We start from the raw sequence: 20,144 nt of genomic DNA, 5'->3' as shown, positions 1-20,144 counted from the left end.
CATGAGGATATTGGCCGAGATTTTAAAATCTGGCCAGGGCTCCATTAAAAATAAAATAAAATAATAATATGATGAAAAAAAAAACCCTTTTAAAACAGTTTAAACAATTGAGGTCCGTAACAGTGGCTGTTCGACCTTTTCAAGGCAGGCATATCAGCCAGCAGGCCATTTTGATGACCGATACATACAAGAACTGTAAAATACATAAGAACTATAAATAAGATTAACCAAAAAAATTGATGAATTAAATGAGCAATGTATCTGTAGTTTACAACACAAATTACCTCTATTTACAAGAATGCGGCTCAAAGTGCCAACTCAAAGTATACTACTTTCGAGCCATATCTCCCTCTCTCATTTCTTTATTTGGTCGGAGAGGCGGAAATATGAGGATACAAAGTAATTCCACAAGCTTCTTTCGCTCACAGCGCGTCAATTTTTCCAAATCTCCAGCGCTGGTGCATACAATGCGTTGAAAATGCTACTGGAGAACCAAAAGAACATGTATCACACAGTTAGAGCCTTCCACTAAAGAAGCTCAGCATTTTATACACATGGTGACATATTTACTTGACGGTCAAAAGAAGGCATACCATATATACTTGACGGTCAAAAGAAGGCATATCATGAGCCAGAGAGCAACTGGTGAAACCGCTCTACTCTACTTGAACCACTAGAAGACCTAGCCTGGTTATGGCAGGAACTGTTTGAAGTTTTTTTTCTCCTTTTTGTCCGAAACAAAAAGTCTTCTGTATCTAAAACATATGATACCTACAACATATAAAATCAAATGGATTAACAGAAGCAGAAAATCAGATATGTAAACCAATAGAAAGAACATACACCTAATGCTCCAATTAATGCAAAAGTTAATCCGAACGAGCACCTACAACACACTACTGGTCAGAAACATAGTAGTAAATGAAGTACCTTGGATGAATGACAAGCTATCTTACACTCCAGACCATTGGCGACTTTAAGTCCTTCCATGGCCTGACAAATAGCAGACAAATCATCACAACTCGCATATTTGCGTTTGTTCCTGTAAACATGAGCTGGTATTATTAATCATGACCACTCAACTTCCAAAACTTGACATGCTTAAAAACAGACAAAATACCTCTTCAAGAAGATCCCAGACTTCTCTCTTTTGTCAGGAAGAACAGTGAGAAAATCATTGTGCAGATAAGCAGAAAAATTAGGGTCCATTGAAACAGCAGTCATTTCAGGCTTATCATTCCCATAATCCATAAGCTGAATAGACACCCGGGTTGGCAAAGAGAACTGCAAAGAAACAAATCATGATAACGTATGAAGGACACAGTTGGACTTCTATAATCCTAATTTATATATAAATGTCAAAGTGATTAAAGACATACACATTCTATGCGATAAATGTTCTCATCGTGAAGAAGAACACGAGCATTTTCATGATAAACTACATCCACAAATCTTCCTGGTTTTCTTGATTTTTCAAATGCATATAGTTGGACAAGTTTATTATCCATCTCGTCACTGGCGACTGTTTGAAGCTGAAAACAAGTACATATAGCAGAAGATTCAGGGTCAAAGAAGGGAGAATAGAAAGTAACTTGAAGGACTAGAAGGTTAAGAAAACAAACTCACCTGTTTAACAAGCTTGTAGATCAGCTTGTCTAATGTGAAAAGAAGATATGACTGAGTCCCAATGATAGCTCGACAATCATCCTCAAATTTTGTATTGTCAGAAGAACCGTCAAGTAAATTGTAAAGGGCATTCATGAATCTGTACCACATCATAAAGATTCAGGAAATATATACTAATGACTTCAAAGTTGCTGAAAACTAGGTAAAGGAGACCAAAGCCCTACCTAGCATACGAATCAGAAGTGCTTGTATCATTTGATGCCCGCCACTTCTTCTCCGCTGATGACGAGTTAATCTTTGCTGATTGTATTCTCTCATATAGTGTCTGTCAAATTAGAGAAAAATAGGATAGTTAGTTCTCCAATTAAATACTCATATGCAAAATACCTACTGTGTGTGTGTGTTCAAATGACCCTTACTTGGTGAAGCCTAAAAAGTACATAGAAAGAATCGTTTCCATAGAAAATCCTTGAGTCCTTGTCCTTGTCATGTAAAGCTGGAAGAACATGTTTTGCAAGAGGCTTCACAGAAAGTAGAAAACGTTCTGAGTGCGGTAAAGAAGTTCCATCTCCTTCAACATCATGGGCGTCGGCCGTCCCTTCAGCTTCACCTTCACTTTCGGCCTTAGTATCATGCTCATCATGGTCCCCATCTTCCTCACGCTCTTCTCGAGAACATTCCTCTCCTTCACCAGATTCACTTCCAGAGACATCGCCATTCTCGGAAGCATTCTCACTATCCTCTGATGATCTATGAGCACTTTCCTCACCTTCATCATCAGCGTCAGCCTCATTTTCTCCACCTGCATCTCCACCACATATTTCTTCTTCCCCATGCCTGCCTTTAAGTTGCCTGCTGGAAACACCATCCTTTGGTTTTTGAACAGCCTCTGAACCGGCTTCTCTATAGTTTGCAAAATTATCCTCCTCAAAATCTCCATTTGGAGATATTTCACCTTCTTCTCTTTCAATCTTGAAGTGTCTAACCGACTCTTCCACATATCTGTGACCTTTCGTGGCTTCTGTGGTTGCTCCATTTGAGGATATTACTGGTCTAGTAGAATCACCACCCTGTGAGATCAATAGAAACATAAAAAATCTTGAGCATATATTTACTTGAATGTTCATAAATGTCTGTACCAAAATCAAAGCCACCCTCCAGAGTTAAATATGTTTTAAAAGCCATTTCAACATCACAAGTCAAACTATTGTTCTGGTATTCTAAATTAGATTCACCATTAGTACCAGCGGCAACACCCCATAAACTAATATAAACCAGGCCTATCCAAACACAAGGAGTATTACCACACTGTTAATCATACCTCTGGTGAAGACCGTGAAGGTAACTCAAGCCCACCCTCAACAGTGCAATTTCCAGGTCTGGAAGGAGTAGGACTAAGACCTTGCAACAAAAAAAAATATATATATATCAGAAATTAATTCATAAACAAAAGGGTAATAATAAGAAACAAAACAGAAACAGTGAGTATGGCGAGAGGGTAGTGAAATATTCAGTAATTTCAAACATTCTGCAAACCTGATGAGTTTTCCACATTAGTTCTTCCATTGCTTTGCTCCAAGCCAGTAGCAAGTGATACATTAGAATTGACTAATCGTTCATTAAAATTGTCTTGTTTGCTAACTCCAGACATTTCATCGGCTGTAGATGCATTACTTTGCACTTTACCTTGTTGAGAGGTATTGCAGAAAGTATCACCTTTACATGTAGCACGATCAATGTCATGAGAACTTTCTTCTTTGAGCCCATTAGCTCCATTTACTGTCCAAGCTCTTGCAGAGCTTGATTGTTCAGGTTGAATGCTTTCGTCTCCATTTCTCGATGAATTTAACTGTTTAGAATTTGTCACAGTAGCCCCACCATCAGGATTATCATCACTCTCTCCCCCACTCACAGCACCATTTTTGCCAGCATGAGTTTTTGCCTTCACAACATCTTCAGTATCCTCTGCAACCTGAGGCCGAGGAGGAACACCAAGCACTGGCTCAAGGAAGGTTGTCCATATCTTCATAACTTTGTCCAATTGCTCGGTTGTGCAAACTTCTCCACAAGAATATTTGATGAGTTGATACAGATCTTCATGGATGTCCGGATCAGGGTACTCGAATTCCAAATTTGGAATAATAGGACGTCTATTTCCAGCAGCAATAGCAAGAAGAACATCATCTTCCTTCCGCTTCTTCTCACTCATCTCTTTAATCTCTGCCAACAAGGCTGCAAAAATTTGACCCCATCCACGGAGGAAGAGGAAGCAAGAATTAATTTTTACAAGTGGAAAGAGCAATTGCAAACCACTGGAAGACGGTAGCTTTTCAATATTCTAAACAGAAATGGAAAACCAATCCTGCTTAATTAATAGGGAGCCGTGCTATAAAACAAGAGACTCAACTATCACTATCTGTACACATTGCAGAGTATCACATTTGCAGTAGTTACCTTTGGTGCTTAAGCTCTTTGAGTCCTGTTGCTTGAAGTAGAAGCTACGATGATCAAGTGACTTGTGATAGTTCTTGGCATATATATCAGCCCAGACTTTGTTAAAATCAGAGCGACACCTTGCCCACTCTTCTTGCTTTTGCTTCAAGCGCGTTAATATAACAGGCAAAGCTAGTGGAGCATTTTTCCTCAACACATCCATTACATCAAGCCCGTGGTCACCATATAATCGCTCAACGCACCTTAGATTCAGAGCTAAACGAACGGAAAAGAAAAGGACAATCAGCAATTGAAACCAGATCACAAATGCAAATAGGTATTCCTCAAATCAGTTAATCAAAAAAACCTGTGAAGTATTCTTCTACACGGATTGGACTCTCAGTCTTAATGGTATTGTTGTTGATCTTCTCTAATAGTTCTTCCACACGCTTGGTCGTTACATTCACAGACTCTAACAGCATATCTAATTCAAACCTGAGAAAAAAACATACGATAGATTACTATATAAACAAGAATTGGAAATTCTTTCCAGGCAATTGGTACTGCAATAGAGAGAAGGGGGAAAAAAAGGTGGAAATAAACCACATGCACAAACTTATGACATCTCAAATAGAAGTCTCAGAAAGAAAATATAGGTTTCAGAATTTAAGCCAAAAATGACAACAGAAAAAGGAAAGGAAAATGAACCAAATAAAGAAATAAATAAGTGATAACAAACATAAATAATAAAATTTGAGACGAACCTATCATCTTCACACCGAAACAGGCTTTCTTCATACTGGTTTTTGCGCATGTGTTTAAAAGAATAATCCTCGCTTCCAGAAGTAACAGACACCCAATGATCATTTAGTACTTCAGACCCAAGTTCTGTTCTTTGGCTAGCAGAAGGTATTGGATACTGCATGACACTTACAAATATCAGTAAAACGTCAAACAGTCCTTAATGTAAAGATAAGTGTGTGTTAAAAAAAAAGCAACACGTACATTCTTTGGCAGAAGACGATAGCTCGGAGTGCAACGCTCACAATTAGAGAGGTCAAGCTCATTAATAGGTTTTGCCAAATATTTGTCCTTGCCGGAAAATATAGAGATCTTCTGGCCTCCAATTTCTTTATTTCCAAAGGCACCATTTCTATCAGGTCTATCCCTTTCTCGGTTTTCACGCTCTCTATCTCTAACCACATCATCCCTTTCACGATCTCGATCTTTCTCCTTATCCTCTACCTTCACTGGTCTTGGTAGATTGCCTTCATTCCACAAAGATTCTGTGATGAATTTACAATTTAGTGATGATTTGCAAGAATCAAGATTACATCCAGAAATCAAAATGCAATTAAAAATACTCAGAATAAGTTAACCACCCAAAACAAGAATTAAGTTGTGCAGTCGGAGCCCATGTGATCTAGTAAGAGAATGATCTAACTTATATATATAACAAAAAGGGAACAAAACATTTTACGTACTTTTACTCATGACACCAGCAAGGAACCCATCTGCAGGACAGGACTCAATTAGATACCGTTTAATCACACAGTAGATAAAGCAGGTAAAAGAAAAGATTAGACCTTCACCTTTCTTCTCACAACATGACAAAAATTCATTGAACCCATCCATAAGATCCGGATATTTTCCAAGTAAATCACCCACCTACATGAGCGAAGATCTCTACAAGTTAGTGACTGTACTTTGAAAAAAAAAAAATTTTAAAGGAGATAGGAACACTTAATTTGATATTATATGCATATGTCTTACCAATGACTGCAATTCAGCCCGGGTAATAATTTCCTTGCTATAAATATGGAGGCACTTCAAAAACTCCTGATAATCATCAGGATTTCGTAACTTCTCCTTCACCTTCTCACAGAAGGCACTCTCCGAGCCATATATACCTGCCATGCCATGCAATAAGTACATGAAGCTATTGGAAAAACAAGAACAAGCCCAACAGACATAAATTCAACCATTCAGAAAAAAGGTCATAATTAAGTGGTCAAGTATAAAAAGAAGAGTAGAGACAACTGATACTACACTTGATACTGACACTAAATCTCAACTTACACACACAGTAATGCTCAGCAATCCAGGGTATGAGGGCATTTACACCATGTTATACAGAAAGAGGACAGAGAGGAGCTTTCTTGATAGATAGATGGCTTTAATGCATTAATTTGTTAATTATGGCAGAAAACGCATTCTCAACGCGGCAATGTAAACTAGTTCAAAAACATCACAATTCTCACTTTTTGCAGAATTTTTATCATCATAAGAAGATGAAATGAGATGTGCTCCAAGGTTTTCATCGTCTTCCCCACCTTGATGCAATTGGTCAGTAGCCAAGTCTTCACCCCTACGAGTGGATTTCCGTTTGTGTGGAAAACGCTGCATGTTGAAGTCCCTACTGTCATCATGGTCAAAATCCCTATCATCTCGTCTTTCTCTGTCTTCTCTCCTCTCCTTTTCTTTTTCACCACGCCTCCTTTGCTCTTTCTCAGCTTTCATCAGAGCTCTATCATGGTCCAGATCAGGACGGTCAACACTGAGATCATGCTCAGGGTAAGAACCCATAGGCCTTTCTTTCTGGCAACAGCACATGTAGCATATGTTAAAAACAAATTGATGCAGGTATGACAGAGAGAAAAAATGGACATGAGAATGTTAAGCACAAAGTAGAAATAAACCTTATCAACATGCATTTGCCTCATAGGGGGCATGGCAGAGCTCCTATCACGAAGCATTGAGTTTCTTTGAGATGGAGCAAACTGGGTGGAGGCTGTTGCTGAAGTATCAGGTAAAAAGTGAGTAAACTCCACAAGTAAGTCTGGGTGGTCTTGAAAAAGTGCTGAGACCTGAAATAAGTAAGATGAATTTCACAAAACATGAGTGCATGAAAAGACCAACTAAAGAAAATTCTTATACAAAAGAAGCACTAAAACACACCTCCTGGTAAACTTCAGAGATGGACTTGTTTTCCTTTCTGTACATATTCAAAATGTCCAAAAAGGATTTATAAACATGATCATCATGTTGAAATCGAGTCTGCAGGTAAGAAATTCATCAGGTCAAAAAACTTCAAAGTGAACCTGTAACCTCAAATTAAGCCATGAAATAATGTTCCCACCTTAATTTTGTTGACAAAACTGATAGCTTCTTCAAATTCAACGGGCTTCTTTTGAGGAGGTTGTTCGTCATCGAGAGGGAGAGTGATTTCATATCCCTTTGGCAAGAAGGTATTGAAGCCTAATATTAGGTCTCGATGCCCTTTAAATAAATCCTTTACCCTCTGTATCACACCCGAGGTGTCAACTCTACAATCAAGACGGCACACATCAATACATAATAAGGTCATGTGAGAAAATGTAACTCTCCCTGCATCTAGATAGTAATGTAAAAAACTAACAATAGCATATTGATTGTCTTAACCTCTGAGCTTTGAAGTCTTTCATAACTTCAAGAAAGTCTTCGTATTTTTCCTTGTTGTTTTCAAATATCTCCTTCACCGCCTTTAGATATGATAAGGCATCATTGGTTGTTAGTTTCTGGGAAGCTGTTGCTGTCATCATCTGCGGCTGCCCCGAGCTGCACCACCCAAAAATAATCACAAAATAGTCAATGTGTGAAACTATCAAACTCTTGCAGTACATCATCTTAAAATTTATCCTATAAAGTATAACAACAGGTAAGCAATGCCTGCAAACATGACCAGATTTCTCTTCAGTCCACAACTAAGACAGACTGAAACTTCAGAGACCTTTACAAAAATCTGATCAAAAGAATTCATAGATTTTCAAGTTAACCTAGCACCAATTCTCAGGCAGTAATGATATCTCCCAACATATACAACACTCGATTAACAGCTACAGTAAGTCATAAAACATTTTAATTTTTCGAAGAAATAAATACCGAAACAGTCAATCACCAAGCACAGACTCATCTCGTCGAATCAAACCAAAATTTTACTCTCATTAACAAAATAAACACAAACAACAACAAAATTAAAGCAAAAACAAAAATTGAGAAACTCTTACGGCTCGCCTCGAGAGGTAACCATGGGCCGTTTAACTTGCGAGCTTGTATAACCGTCGTCACGAGACCTCTTCATCTCCGTTAAACTCTTCCCCTCTCGAACCTCAAATCATGCTTCCAACTCCGATTCAAAGCCAAACCGATTCCTACCAAAATCAACTCGCTCATTCAAGCACAAAGCAGATCTAACAAAAAAAAAAATCCAGCGCAAAAAAAAAAAAAAAAAAAAAAAAAATCCTCCAAAACCTCCATACCAGCGAGAATTCTAATCCCTTAGCTCCGAGCAGAGATCACCAAAATCCTAACCACAAAAGCAAAAGAGAATTTTTACTTGGAGATAAAGCAATGCTAAGAGAAAATTCTTCAGAGATTAAAGTGAAGAATCAAGAAGCGTAAATTACCGAGGGGATCGTTGAGTCGTCGAATAGCCAAAGTCTTCTTCAGTCGAAGAAATGGAAGCAAAAAAAAGGTGTATATAGGTTTAGATTATATATGTGATTCTTCTTCGAAGCTCTGCAAAAACCTAAGGTGGAGGGAATATGAAATTAGAGAAGGAGAAGCGGAAACTATAAAACTTTTCACCTTACGTTTTTCCCTTTTATCTTTCTCTCCAGAGAAAACAAAACAGAAAACGCAGAGAAAGAGAGAGAGAGAGAGAGAGAGAGGGAGAGAGAGTTTTACAAAATGTGGTTTATATAATGTGGAAGATTATAAATATAAACACACTGGGCTAGGGGAAATTTGGGAGAGAGGAGTGAATTTACGGTTGTGTCCCGGTCACATTTTCTCTGCAGAGAGTTACCTGTTGTAGGCGGTTAAGTGCTGCCAGGGGAAAGTAAATTAGGGTTTTTGTCCACATTAAAAAGGGCGTGGCGGTGAATGTGGGAATTGTGTTGGGGTATATGAGTCAGATTGGTCGAAATTGGGGTTGAGTCCGGTAAGTGGTGGATGTGATGTGTAAAATTTGAGGCGTGTATTTCAGCATTTGTCTTTTGGCAATTTAGGGTTAGGGCAAAGCTGGTGGATTTTTCCTTTTGTACATTTTTTTTTTTTTAAATGTGTTACTTGGTGTAATTGGTTATGTTGCTCTTGATCTATGTGGGAGTTGTTAGATCATGGTTTATGATGATGAAATTGCGTCTAACAGTGGATTAGGGAGAGGGATTTAGCTTCGAAATCAATTTTTGTCCGATGATTATCTAAGAATGTGGCTAGAATTGGAGGTATAAAGTAATGGGCTTATTTGGATGCTTTGCTTTTAAGCTTAACCAAGGCCCTTCGGCTTCCAAAGCCATTTTTGAGCCTAGTATCCTAGGTCAGCTCAACTATGTAGTTGAAGTCCCAATTGAAAAGGTTGTGTTCGGTGAAGCCCAAGAAAGTGATCATGGATTAAGAGAGGTCCAAAGGAGACATGGATAGTCACGTGGTGGATGAGTTAGGCTTTTGGGGACAAAGAGAGAGAAGAACTTGAGCCCTGTTGGGAAGTGGTTTGTGTAGTTGGACCAGTGGAACTAATTTAGAAACTGCATTGGTCCTTTGTCTTTCATAAGACACTATCTCTATAACTCACTTGTGGTTGTCTTCATTGAGCTTTCCTTAGCTACATATGCCTTGGGGTTGTTCTTTCTGTTTGTGGGTTTTTTAATGGGCAATATATAGCATGGTCTGTTACTATATGGACCAAAAAAATGGAGAAAGTTGAGTAAGGCCTAAATGCACTTTATGTGAATAGCTATTGGTTTAGTATTATTTTTCTATGTTGAATAAAGTTTCGGATTCAAATGTTAATTTCTAAACATAAAGACATATCATAGATCAAGTACTCCGTCTTTAATAAGTTGTTTATATATATATAACTTTCTATATGATATATTTTGTTGTTAAATAAAGTTAGCAATTAAGAAATGTGGCGGGAATGACAACAGAAAAGTTTGGCGCAAAAAAGACACTAACGGTTAGAAAATGTGGCGCGGATGATAACAGAATTTTGGAGCAAAAAAGGTATTAACAGTTAGAATATGTGGCGCGGATGACAACAGAACATTTGGCGGAAAAGTTATAAACTTAATAACCGTTGGCAAACAAAGATATTGACCGTTGGCAAATGCGGTAGGGATGATAACGGAACATTTTGGCGCAAACAAAGATATTGACCGTTGGCAAATGCGGTAGGGATGATAACTGAACATTTTGGCGCAAACAAAGAAATTGACCGTTAGAAACTATGGTGGAAATAAAAATGGAAAATTTTAGTGGGAACAAAGGTATAGCACGTTGGAAAGTACGAAAATCGTAAATTTTCATAAATATAAGTTTAAAGAGGAAAATTTGACCACACCTCATTCCATTGTCATCTTATGTGATATATCACGTGCCATACCACGTTTTTAATACTATCTAGAAAAAGCAAGTGAAAATACATTTTTGTGTAGAGTTTTAATGTGAATATGCGAGACCAAAAAAGAAAAGTGGATACTCAAAAGATATATTTTGTAGGACAATCAATGACAACAACTTTCTAAAAGAATATTCACAAACAAGGTCATAGAACAATATGATTTGTATACAGCTTAACAAAATACACATATAACAATACCATGATTAGGGTTTATGACATTCTATTTTCATATTTCTGAAGAAAAATTTCGCTGGATGACAGAGAAGATTGACATGGTATTTAATTTTGCGTTTAATGTTGGCTGAACCGTTAAGCTTATTTTTCTATAAAAGAAAAGAGTCATTTAAGAACATAGTATATAGTTATATAGAGAATGACATATTAACACAAAAGGAATCAAATTTAAAATTTCAAATTAAGATAATATCATTTAAAAAGGCATCCCCCTTGAAATAGAAGTATACTTATACTTCAGTATTAAACATGCCATTCGAGTCTGTTTTGTTTTTGCAAGCTTAGTGCTCTACTAGTTCAATATGACAGATGAGAGAAATGAATGAATTGCTCACCATCTTTGATTAGGTTGTGAAACACGTGGGAAAATTTTATGGGGCGGTGGTATCGCCACCTAACTAAAGATGTTGAGTACATTTGAATCCAATTGTAAATGGAGCCAAAACTAGTGGAAAATTGGGTTGCAATTTCCATGTGAGATTATTAAATTCCATGGAATTACATTTCTGAACATAATGGCTGACATGTAAGCACTAGCTTAGAGAAATGGAAGATGACCCATCCCTCCATCTAGTCCCGTTAAATTTCCCGACAAACCCTGGGATTTAGGGTTTATATGCATCTCTTGCAGATTCTTAATCAACAAAAGGGAGCACTTCAAATATTCTCTCAATTTGATCTCTTCATTTTCTTTCAGATTCCCCATTTTTGGTTCGCTGAAATTATTCCCCATTTCGACGCTTCATTTGATGGATTTTGAAAATATAGATAGAGTGTTTGATCGAAAGTCTAAAGGAAACTTGGAAAATTCTACAATGTGTTAACGTATGACATGCATACAATTGCCTTAAAAGTGGTAAAATGAGTCCTCAAAATAGTAATATTAATCCTCAAAGTGCTAACATGAGTCCTTAAAGTGGTAAAGTTTCTTAGTTACCACATGAGTCCTCAAAATAGTAATATTAGTCTTCAAAGTGATAACATGAGTCCTTAAAGTGGTAAATTTTCTTAGTTTACCATATGAGTCCTCAAAATAGTAATATTAGTCCTCAAAGTGGTAACATGAGTCCTTAAGGTGGTAAAAATAGTTTATGTATGAGAAATGTTAACATACCATAGCTTTACCCAGGAAACTTATGCATGTAATAGTGAGTTAAACAAAGCAAAAACACAATATCACTTGTCAGCCCTCACCTTTTTAACCAAACCCTAACTTCAAATATGATTAAATAAGTGGATAAGACCAATGACTAGTTAACAATAATAAGAAGTAGAGAACATATAAAAACCATTCTTCCAACTAACAACCATTAACAATAACAAAAAACTAACACCCATTAATAATCATTGAATATGAAAGTGGATCACCTTGCTTTATACCTCGAGTGAGAGTAATCCGTGTGGTCTATTCCCCATTAACAAGAACAACATAAGTGACAGATTGAACACAATTCATAACCATCACTACAATTCGGTGGAGAAACTTTAGGACACCCTTGGGGAAATGCGTTGGAAGCAACCCTTTTCTACATGCTATCTTAAACTCTTAAAGCTTGGCAAAAGGAGCCCAGCCCATATTTCCATTATGAATCAAAGCCAAGTTTGGTCAACATAGCATGCAGAAAGCGTCATTCAAGATGATCATATGCCTTGTTAATATCCAGTTTGAGAGAGAAGAAACCTTCCTCCTGATGTCTTCACTTGTGCATAAAATGCTCAACTTCAGTAGCTATCAATGTGTTATCAGTAGCCTTCCCAGGACATAGGCACTTTGTAATGGGGAAATAATTTCCGGGAGCCACCTCTTCAACCTGTTGGCTATTACTTTAGAGAAAATTCTGTAAATAACATTGTAAAGAGCTATAGGGCGAAAGTGAGATGCATCAGTGGGGTTAGGAATTTTTGAGATGAGACACAAGTGTGTAAAGTTGGATTCCAAACAAATATCACCATGTTGTAGAAAGTTACGAATAGCCTCACATACATCCATACCAACAATGCTCCAATACTTCTGGAAGAAAAAATGAGTCGTGCCATCCAGTCTAGGACTTTTGGAGGGGTGCATTTGAAACAAGGCATCTTTGATTTCATCATCAGAATAGGGTTTTAGCAAGTGTCTATCCATAACCGGTGTCACCTTCATGGGAGTAGCCCTGAAAATTTCTGAAATAGCCTCCTTATTAGCTCCTTCAGTGGCAAAAATTGTCTGGTAATAATTCAAAAGCAAAAGGTGCACATCATCAGGATCGGTCTTCCATTCACTATTCGAATCCTGAAGACCTTTAATAGTGTTATGACTTCTTCTATTAGAAGCCTTGTGATGGAAGAAAGCAGAGTTCCGGTTTCCCTCTTTCAATCAAACTGCTCTAGATCTTTGCCTCTAATATTTCTCTTGTTGTGCAAGGATTTGGTTGTGGCGCACATGCAGGAGGCGTTGCTCCGCGAGAAAGGCAACTTCATAATATCATTCATCTTAGCTTGCAGTTCATGCATCTCATTTTTCTGTTGCTGAAACTCAGTAGAGTGCCAAGCCATAAGTTGCTTGCCCATGGTATCAATCTTCTGGCCCATTTGGTTAAGAACATTACTAGTAGTTAGCTGAGCCCAATGACGCTGAATGATATCCTTACATCTTTCATCACCATACCACATTTCCTCAAATTGAAATCTTTGAACATTGTTGCGTCTCACACCTTTTTCAACCCGGACTTCGATCAAAATGGGGCAATGATCTGACTCATTTGGATGGAGCGTGATAACCCGACTGTAGGGGAATAAAGCTCACCAAGGTTGAGACTGCAAGCCTCTATCTAAACGCTCCTTGGTGAATTTGTTAGACCATGTGAAGCGGCTTCCAAAAAAACCAATATCAGAGAGGCCACAATCAGTTATCACTTGCAGGAATTGTGCCATTGGCGCTGTTGCACGAGGAGGCCCTCCAGATTTATCTGCCTAGCAAAGAATCTCGTTGAAATCCCCAGCAAAAAGCCAAGGCAAGTTATAATGTTCAGCCGCTAAACTCCGAAGCAAGGCCCAAGTTTTGCCACGATCAGCCCTAGCTGCAAAACCATAGATCCCCGTAAACCTGAACTACTTAGGGTTTCTCGGTTCACCCACTTCCACATCAATGTGATGCGGAGATAAGGAGCGTAAATCTACCTTCAATTCATCTTTCCAAAACATCGCCAATCCTTGTGACTCATCCTTATGGGCATAACAGATATTACCCGTAAAGCCCAGTTTATGCATTATGGCATCAATATGGTTTGATCTAGCTAGGGTTTCTGCTAGGAAGATAAGGCTTGGTTTCTTCAACTGCACGATATTGAGGAGAGCTCGTTGCATTTCATTGCAGACAATACCTCGAGAATTCCAAACAAGAATGTTTTTTTAGGATAGCATGACCGGTTACGGAATCCGGCTATAAGGGCAGCGCTCGAGGATGACGGTGCTAGGGTTTTTTTATGAATATATTTGTTTATACTCTGTGTAGAAGGTCTCTTTGCTTTATTATCTCAAGCAGTTGATTCTGGTTTTCTTAAGGGTTTGAAAATGTGTCCACAAGCCCCTGTTCTACATCGCTTATTTTTTGCAGATGATAGTTTCTTGTTTGGAGAGGCTACAATGCAGGAATGTCTACATATTAGAGCAATCCTTGATACTTATGCACAAGCTTCTGGACAGAAGATAGAGCTTCAAAAGAGTAGTGTCGTTTTTAGTAAAAATGTACCCAATGAGATGCAGCATGAACTTGCAGCCATTCTTGAGGTGTGCAGCGTGTGGAGGAGCATGATAGATATCTGGGACTGCCCTTGAGAGTAGGCAAATCCAAAACTGCCAAGTTTCAATACATCAAAGAGAAATTAACAAAGAAATTGGTGAATTGGAAAGCTAAGATTCTAAGTACTGCTGGTAAGGAAATCCTCATTAAGGTTGTAGCTCAGACAATGCCTTTGTATGCCATAAACTGTTACTTATTACCAAAAGGATTGTGTGATGATCGTCATCAGTTATGTGCATCTTTCTTCTGGGGAGACACTGATGCAAAAAAAGAAAATTCATTGGCATAGGTGGGAAAAATTGTGTTTTACCAAGCAAGAATGAGGTATGAGTTTTAAAAACATCTATGCTTATAATCTAGCAATGCTAGCAAAACAGGGTTGGAGACTAGTTTCAAACCCTAATTCCTTAGTAACACAACTGTTTAAAGCTAGGTATTTTCCAAATGGTGACTTTTGGAATGCACAATTAGGAGAGACTCCATCCTTCTCCTAGCGTAGCATCCTTAAAGGGCGACCTATTCTAAAAGAAGGTGTTTAGTGGAGGATTGGTGATGGATCAAATGTGAGCATTTGGAATGATCAATGGATTCCAAACTGTTCACACTTTCAACTCCAGAGAACAAGGCAAGCCTCTTCTTTCCATATTGTTTCTGACCTTATTGATTCACATGAGCGTACGTGGATACAGGCACTGTTAACACACTTTTTCCAGCTGACATTGCGGAGAAAATATTGAGTATTCCTCTTAGTAGAAGAACTAGGCCTGATAAACTGGTTTGGGCACTGGAAAAACGTGGCTTTTTCACAGTTATGACTGCCTATTGGATTGCACGGCAGCAGATATTAGGGCATGTTCTGGCTACCTCCTCTGCAGGGGATCCATTTAAAGAACTATGGAATAGACTTTGGAAAACCAAAGTTCCAGGTAAAGTGCATGTTTGTGTTTGGAGAGCATGTCAAAATCTGTTGCCTACAAGAGACCGGTTGCTCACAAAAGGTTATGAGGGCAAACCAGTATGCTTACTCTGTGCTCATCCTTTGGAGGCCATTTCACATGTCTTTACTAAATGCCTGATTGTTGTGGAGCTCTTCTCTGCAGCTCCTTTTCACTTAACTACTTCTCTGATGCTAAGTATGCCATTTAAAGAATGGATGATAGAAGTTGCGCTTCAACTCAGGCCTCACGTTTTTGAAAAATTGTTGATGCTTATTTGGTCCCTATGGAAGAACTGGAATGAGGCTTTATGGGAAAATAAATCCAAACCTGCGGCAGTGCTCCAGTGTGGTGCCATGGCTTGGTTGGAGGACTTCCACAAGGCCAGAGCTCCCTTGAATAATATGAGAAACCACGTTAAACAATGTTGGAGGCCTGCTGAAGGGAACTTTGTCAAGCTTAATGTGGATGGTGCTTACTTGCCGTCGATGTCACATGGAGATATTGGTGGCATTATACGTGGACCTCATGGCTGCTTTGTAGCAGCTTTTGCTCACTCCATTCCTCATATGTGTTCTGCCAAACAAGTTGAACTAATGGCTATACGAGAAGGCCTGGACCTTGCAGTACAAATGAAACTGCAGCATGTCATTATTGAATCAGATTGTCTTGCAGCAATTCAAGACATTGCTCACAATGGCGAATCTGAGTTTGCTTGTATCATCGATGATATACTAGAAGCCAAGAACTTATTGCAGACGGGTTTACATTTATGCCTCGTAAGTGCAATAGAGTAACCCATTGATTAGCTAGTATAAGCTTCGAATCTGGTGTTAAGGAAGCTTGGTATGCACAAGCTCCCCCATATATCTCTGATCTTCTAATATCTGATTGTACTTAATTATGAGAGCTAATGCTCTTTGGCAATAAAATTTCACCCTTAAAAAAAAAATCACTGAATACGAAAATATTATAAGTCTCCAAGTATTGTCTACTGTAAACACGAAACTAACTCATTTCATGTTAAACTCTTAACTTGGGCGTCATAGTACTCTTACATATCTCTTATTTTGTTATCAACAGCATATCCGTACTTTTCCAAAAGGGTGCGGCAATTGCCACCATACTTTTTTTTTTTGTTCACCCACTTGCTTATTACAACCTATATTTTAATTTCAATATTAAATTTACTTATTTTACCCATTTCTTTTCCATAGATATCCTTATATGATATATCCAATTAAAAAATGATTTTTTTTAATGAATATCTCATTTAATCTATACCAATAAGAAAACTAAATATATTAAAGTTTCCTACAAAATCATAATCTAATCTATTTCTATTATTTTTATTTTCTCTTTCAATTTCAATGTTCGTCTATTTCAATTTATATCAAAATATTAGTAAGTTAACAACTGTGCGCAATGAAAAAGAGAATGATTTTTTTTTAGTCTTTTAAATTTTTACTTTATGTGTTCATGAAGGGTATTGAAAATATTTTGACGAAGTTAACATTAATGAATTGATTAACGAATTGACCATGAGGAGGGAAAAAAAAGACAAAAAACAAAAATAATAAAATTTATATTTGGGTGGAGAAGATGAAGATTAGTGTTATCCAATGAAAAATTAAGTAGCTTTTGTATTTAATTAATTGTTTATGTATTTAGTTTTCCTTACGGATTTGGATTTTAGTAAATTAGTATACTTATTAGTCATTTTGCACTTGGGTAATATACTCTTTCAATAATTCAAACGTTAGTAGGGCAAACTAAGAAAATGGAAAGGTGGCCATCCGAATCCGACATATTTACCGTGAAGCAAATGGTGTTGCAAATAGGCTTGCACATCTTGCTAGTAGTGATTCATTTGATGATGTTTGGTTAGGGGAAACACCTGCTATTATTCAGGATGTTCTCTATGAGGATTATTGTCATTGTTTATCTGTAGCTCGGGGTTTAGGTGATACGTCCCCCCCCCGATGCAAAATTTTACTATTAATATAATAAATGGAACCGGGCGTGGGGTTGAGCTGGGTTCCAAACCCTTTTTAAAAAAAAAAAAATGGAAAGGTGGCAATAGCCCCACCGTTTTCAAAATCGAAGAAATAAAACTATTTATGAGTAAATATACAAAGTTGAATATTCCAATTTCGAGCCTACTCGATATCACATTGAATGTTAGTTCAATGTACATTAGGGCGGCACAATAAACAATTTTAATAGCTTAAGTTTTGGCCTTTGGAAACGCTACACACACACAGTTGTCTAATTACTAAACATTATAATTGTTTGAAAGAGGTTTTGAGTTCGAAATCTTCATCGCAGATTGTATTTATTTGTATTCATCTTTTTTTTTTGCAAAACATGTTAGCAACTTAAACTTTTGAAATTTACTAAATAGATGGCATATTTTCAAAATTGTACAACTCTAGAAGTCTGGTTCATTTCATGTGCTTAGTGTGTTTTGTTGTCTATGATTCAGGATTTCAAGGTTTATGAGAGAGGTAATTCAATCGAACGCTTGTACTGTATGGTTGTGAGTTTGCGACTTTACAACCGATCAGTGGCGGAACCAAGAACTTAACTTTGCGGGAGCCAAAAAAATTTATAATAATTAATTTTTTTTAGGGGTTTATAGACTGAAAGAAAATGTGATAAGAGTTTTATTCTTCCCTTTTACTTTGTATACCAAAGACATTAATTTTTGTAATAACAAAGACTAGCGTTTACTATTAAATTAAAATTAAAAATTATTATTGTGGGAATAGCAAAATGCAAAAGCAAAGAAATGTAAGGGCACGTTTACTTACTTGGAAGGAAAGGGAATGATTACAGGGTAAAAACATTCCTGCGTTTACTAACACATAAATGAATCGGAATGATTCCGGGTAAAAGAAATCCTGCGTTTACTAACACATGAAGGAATCGGAATGGATGTAGGTCCCACCTCCTTATCAGGAATCGATTCCTGAATACTCAGGAATTCGATTACGAAGGGGGGAGATGAGTTTAGGAATCATTCCTCCGGAATCAATACCGATTCCTTTCTTCTCCCATTCCACTTGTCTCCGATTCATGATTATTTTCCATTCCAAGTAAGTAAACGTGCCATAAATGTTATTGGACCCCAGTTTGGGAGGGCCACATATGTAAATTTGTTGATTTTTCTACCGAATAATGTACTACTTATCTTATATATTAAAGAAATTTAATAGTTGTTAGGGGGCCATGGCCAACTCCAGCCCCAATAAGAATCTGCCATTGTGCACGACCAGTGGCAGAACCAAGAACTTAACTTTGCCGGGGCCAAAAGCATTTATAATAATTAAATTTTTTTGGGTTTCATAGACTAAAAAAAAAAATGTCATAAGAGTTTTATTCTTCCTATTTGCTTTGTATACTGAAGACATTAATTTTTGTAGGAACAAAGACTAGCATTTACAATTAAATTAAAACTAAAGATACAGATTACAAGAGTATTGCCGTGGGAATAGCAAAAAGATGTAAATGTTATTAGACTCCAATGATGCGGGGGCTTACCGTTTTCATGACATTTGTTGACTTTTCTACTAATAAATGGGAATAGCAAAAGGAAAAAGTAAAGAGACGTAAATGTTATTGGACCCCATATTTTGAGGGGGGGGGGGGGGGGAATTTGTTGACTTTTCTACCAATTAATGTACTACCTATCGTCCTATCCTATATATTAAAATTTTTTTATAACGGTTGGGGGGCTATGACCCATTCTGGCCCCAATAAGGATCCGTCATTGTGCACGACCAGTGGCGGAACCAAGAACTTTACTTTATGGGGGCCAAAAGTATTTATGATAATTAATTTTTTGCGGGGGTTTATAGACTGAAAAAAAAAATTGTTGTAAGAGTTTTATTCTTCCCCCTTACTTTGTATACCGATGACATTAGATTATTGCCGTGGGAATAACAAAAGGTAAAAGCAAAGAGATGTAAATGTATTATTATTATTATTATTATTATTTTATCGAGATCACACGGTTTCTCAAAGGCTTCATAGATCCAGAGACTAATATGTGCCGGAGGATCATGTCAAAACGCTTCCTCTCCCCTGACCACCAAGAATAGATTGAGATTTAACTTCAATCAACGTCGGCGAGATTCGAATCCGGGTGTAGGGGTTCCACACTTGGAGGCTCTTACCAACTCAACCACATATGTAAATTTGTTGACTTTTCTACCAATTAATGTACTACCTATCCTATATATTAAAAAAAAATTATAGCTGTTGGGGGGCTATGTCCCATTCCGGCCCCAATAAGGATCCGTCATTGTGCACGACCAGTGGCGGAACCAATAACTTTACTTTGTGGGGGCCAAAAGTATTTATGATAATTAATTTTTTGCGGGGGTTTATAGACTGAAAAAAAAAATTGTTATAGGAGTTTTATTCTTCCCCTTTACTTTGTATACCGATGACATTAGATTATTGCCGTGGGAATAACAAAAGGTAAAAACAAAGAGATGTAAATGTATTATTATTATTTTTTTTTTATCGAGATCACACGGTTCTTCAAAGGCTTCCTAGACCCATAGACTAATCTGTGCCGGAGGATCATGTCAAAACGCTTCCTCTCCCCTGGCCACCAAGAATAGATTGAGATTTAACTTCAATCAGCGTCGGCGAGATTCGAATCCGGGTGTAGGGGTTCCACACT

General features: G+C 37.5%; 2 protein-coding genes across 6 annotated transcripts; one reads left to right on the top strand and one right to left on the bottom strand.

Moving 5' to 3' along the window:
• Positions 1 to 69: 69 nt before the first annotated feature.
• On the bottom strand, positions 70 to 8,777 carry LOC133709073 (paired amphipathic helix protein Sin3-like 4). 5 transcript variants are annotated; one of them, XR_009846143.1, is made up of 26 exons: positions 8,505 to 8,776; positions 8,358 to 8,404; positions 8,106 to 8,249; positions 7,501 to 7,656; positions 7,199 to 7,385; positions 7,018 to 7,116; positions 6,759 to 6,926; positions 6,321 to 6,657; positions 5,833 to 5,969; positions 5,652 to 5,727; positions 5,544 to 5,573; positions 5,065 to 5,345; positions 4,824 to 4,978; positions 4,427 to 4,554; positions 4,081 to 4,335; positions 3,163 to 3,858; positions 2,948 to 3,027; positions 2,046 to 2,696; positions 1,851 to 1,951; positions 1,627 to 1,765; positions 1,380 to 1,532; positions 1,121 to 1,284; positions 931 to 1,042; positions 594 to 771; positions 285 to 484; positions 70 to 193 (listed from the first exon to the last, which is right to left on the bottom strand). XR_009846143.1 is itself a non-coding variant. In XM_062134678.1 (25 exons), the coding sequence occupies exons 3-24, from the start codon at positions 8,177 to 8,179 to the stop codon at positions 625 to 627; spliced, it is 4,326 nt and encodes a 1,441-aa protein (XP_061990662.1). In that variant the 5' UTR covers positions 8,180 to 8,249; positions 8,358 to 8,404; positions 8,505 to 8,776; the 3' UTR covers positions 219 to 484; positions 594 to 624. The 5 variants fall into 5 exon arrangements, 4 of the variants coding, with proteins under 4 accessions (XP_061990662.1, XP_061990664.1, XP_061990663.1 ...); XM_062134678.1 differs by lacking the exon at positions 70 to 193 and having other exon boundaries at positions 219 to 484; XM_062134680.1 differs by lacking the exon at positions 70 to 193 and having other exon boundaries at positions 219 to 484; positions 6,393 to 6,657.
• A 6,550-nt stretch (positions 8,778 to 15,327) lies between these two features.
• On the top strand, positions 15,328 to 16,248 carry LOC133709102 (uncharacterized). The gene has a single exon (XM_062134713.1). It carries the CDS (start codon positions 15,328 to 15,330, stop codon positions 16,246 to 16,248), a length of 921 nt encoding a protein of 306 aa, XP_061990697.1.
• Positions 16,249 to 20,144: the final 3,896 nt, after the last annotated feature.

Source organism: Rosa rugosa, chromosome 5 (genome assembly GCF_958449725.1).
Source record: "Rosa rugosa chromosome 5, drRosRugo1.1, whole genome shotgun sequence".
NCBI classification, from domain to species: domain Eukaryota; kingdom Viridiplantae; phylum Streptophyta; class Magnoliopsida; order Rosales; family Rosaceae; genus Rosa; species Rosa rugosa.
Note: the sequence above shows the minus strand (reverse complement) of the source record. Positions and strands in the feature narration are given on the sequence as shown.

Excerpts from the sequence above, each read along its gene's own strand:
- LOC133709102 (XM_062134713.1), top strand. The coding sequence starts at position 15,328 with ATGACTGCCTATTGGATTGCACGGCAGCAGATATTAGGGCATGTTCTG.
- LOC133709073 (XM_062134678.1), bottom strand. The coding sequence starts at position 8,179 with ATGAAGAGGTCTCGTGACGACGGTTATACAAGCTCGCAAGTTAAACGG. Across the intron at positions 6,927-7,017 it reads TCTCTGAAGTTTACCAGGAG|GTCTCAGCACTTTTTCAAGA; the intron begins GTGTGTTTTAGT and ends TACTTATTTCAG. Across the intron at positions 6,658-6,758 it reads GGCAAATGCATGTTGATAAG|AAAGAAAGGCCTATGGGTTC; the intron begins GTTTATTTCTAC and ends TGCTGTTGCCAG.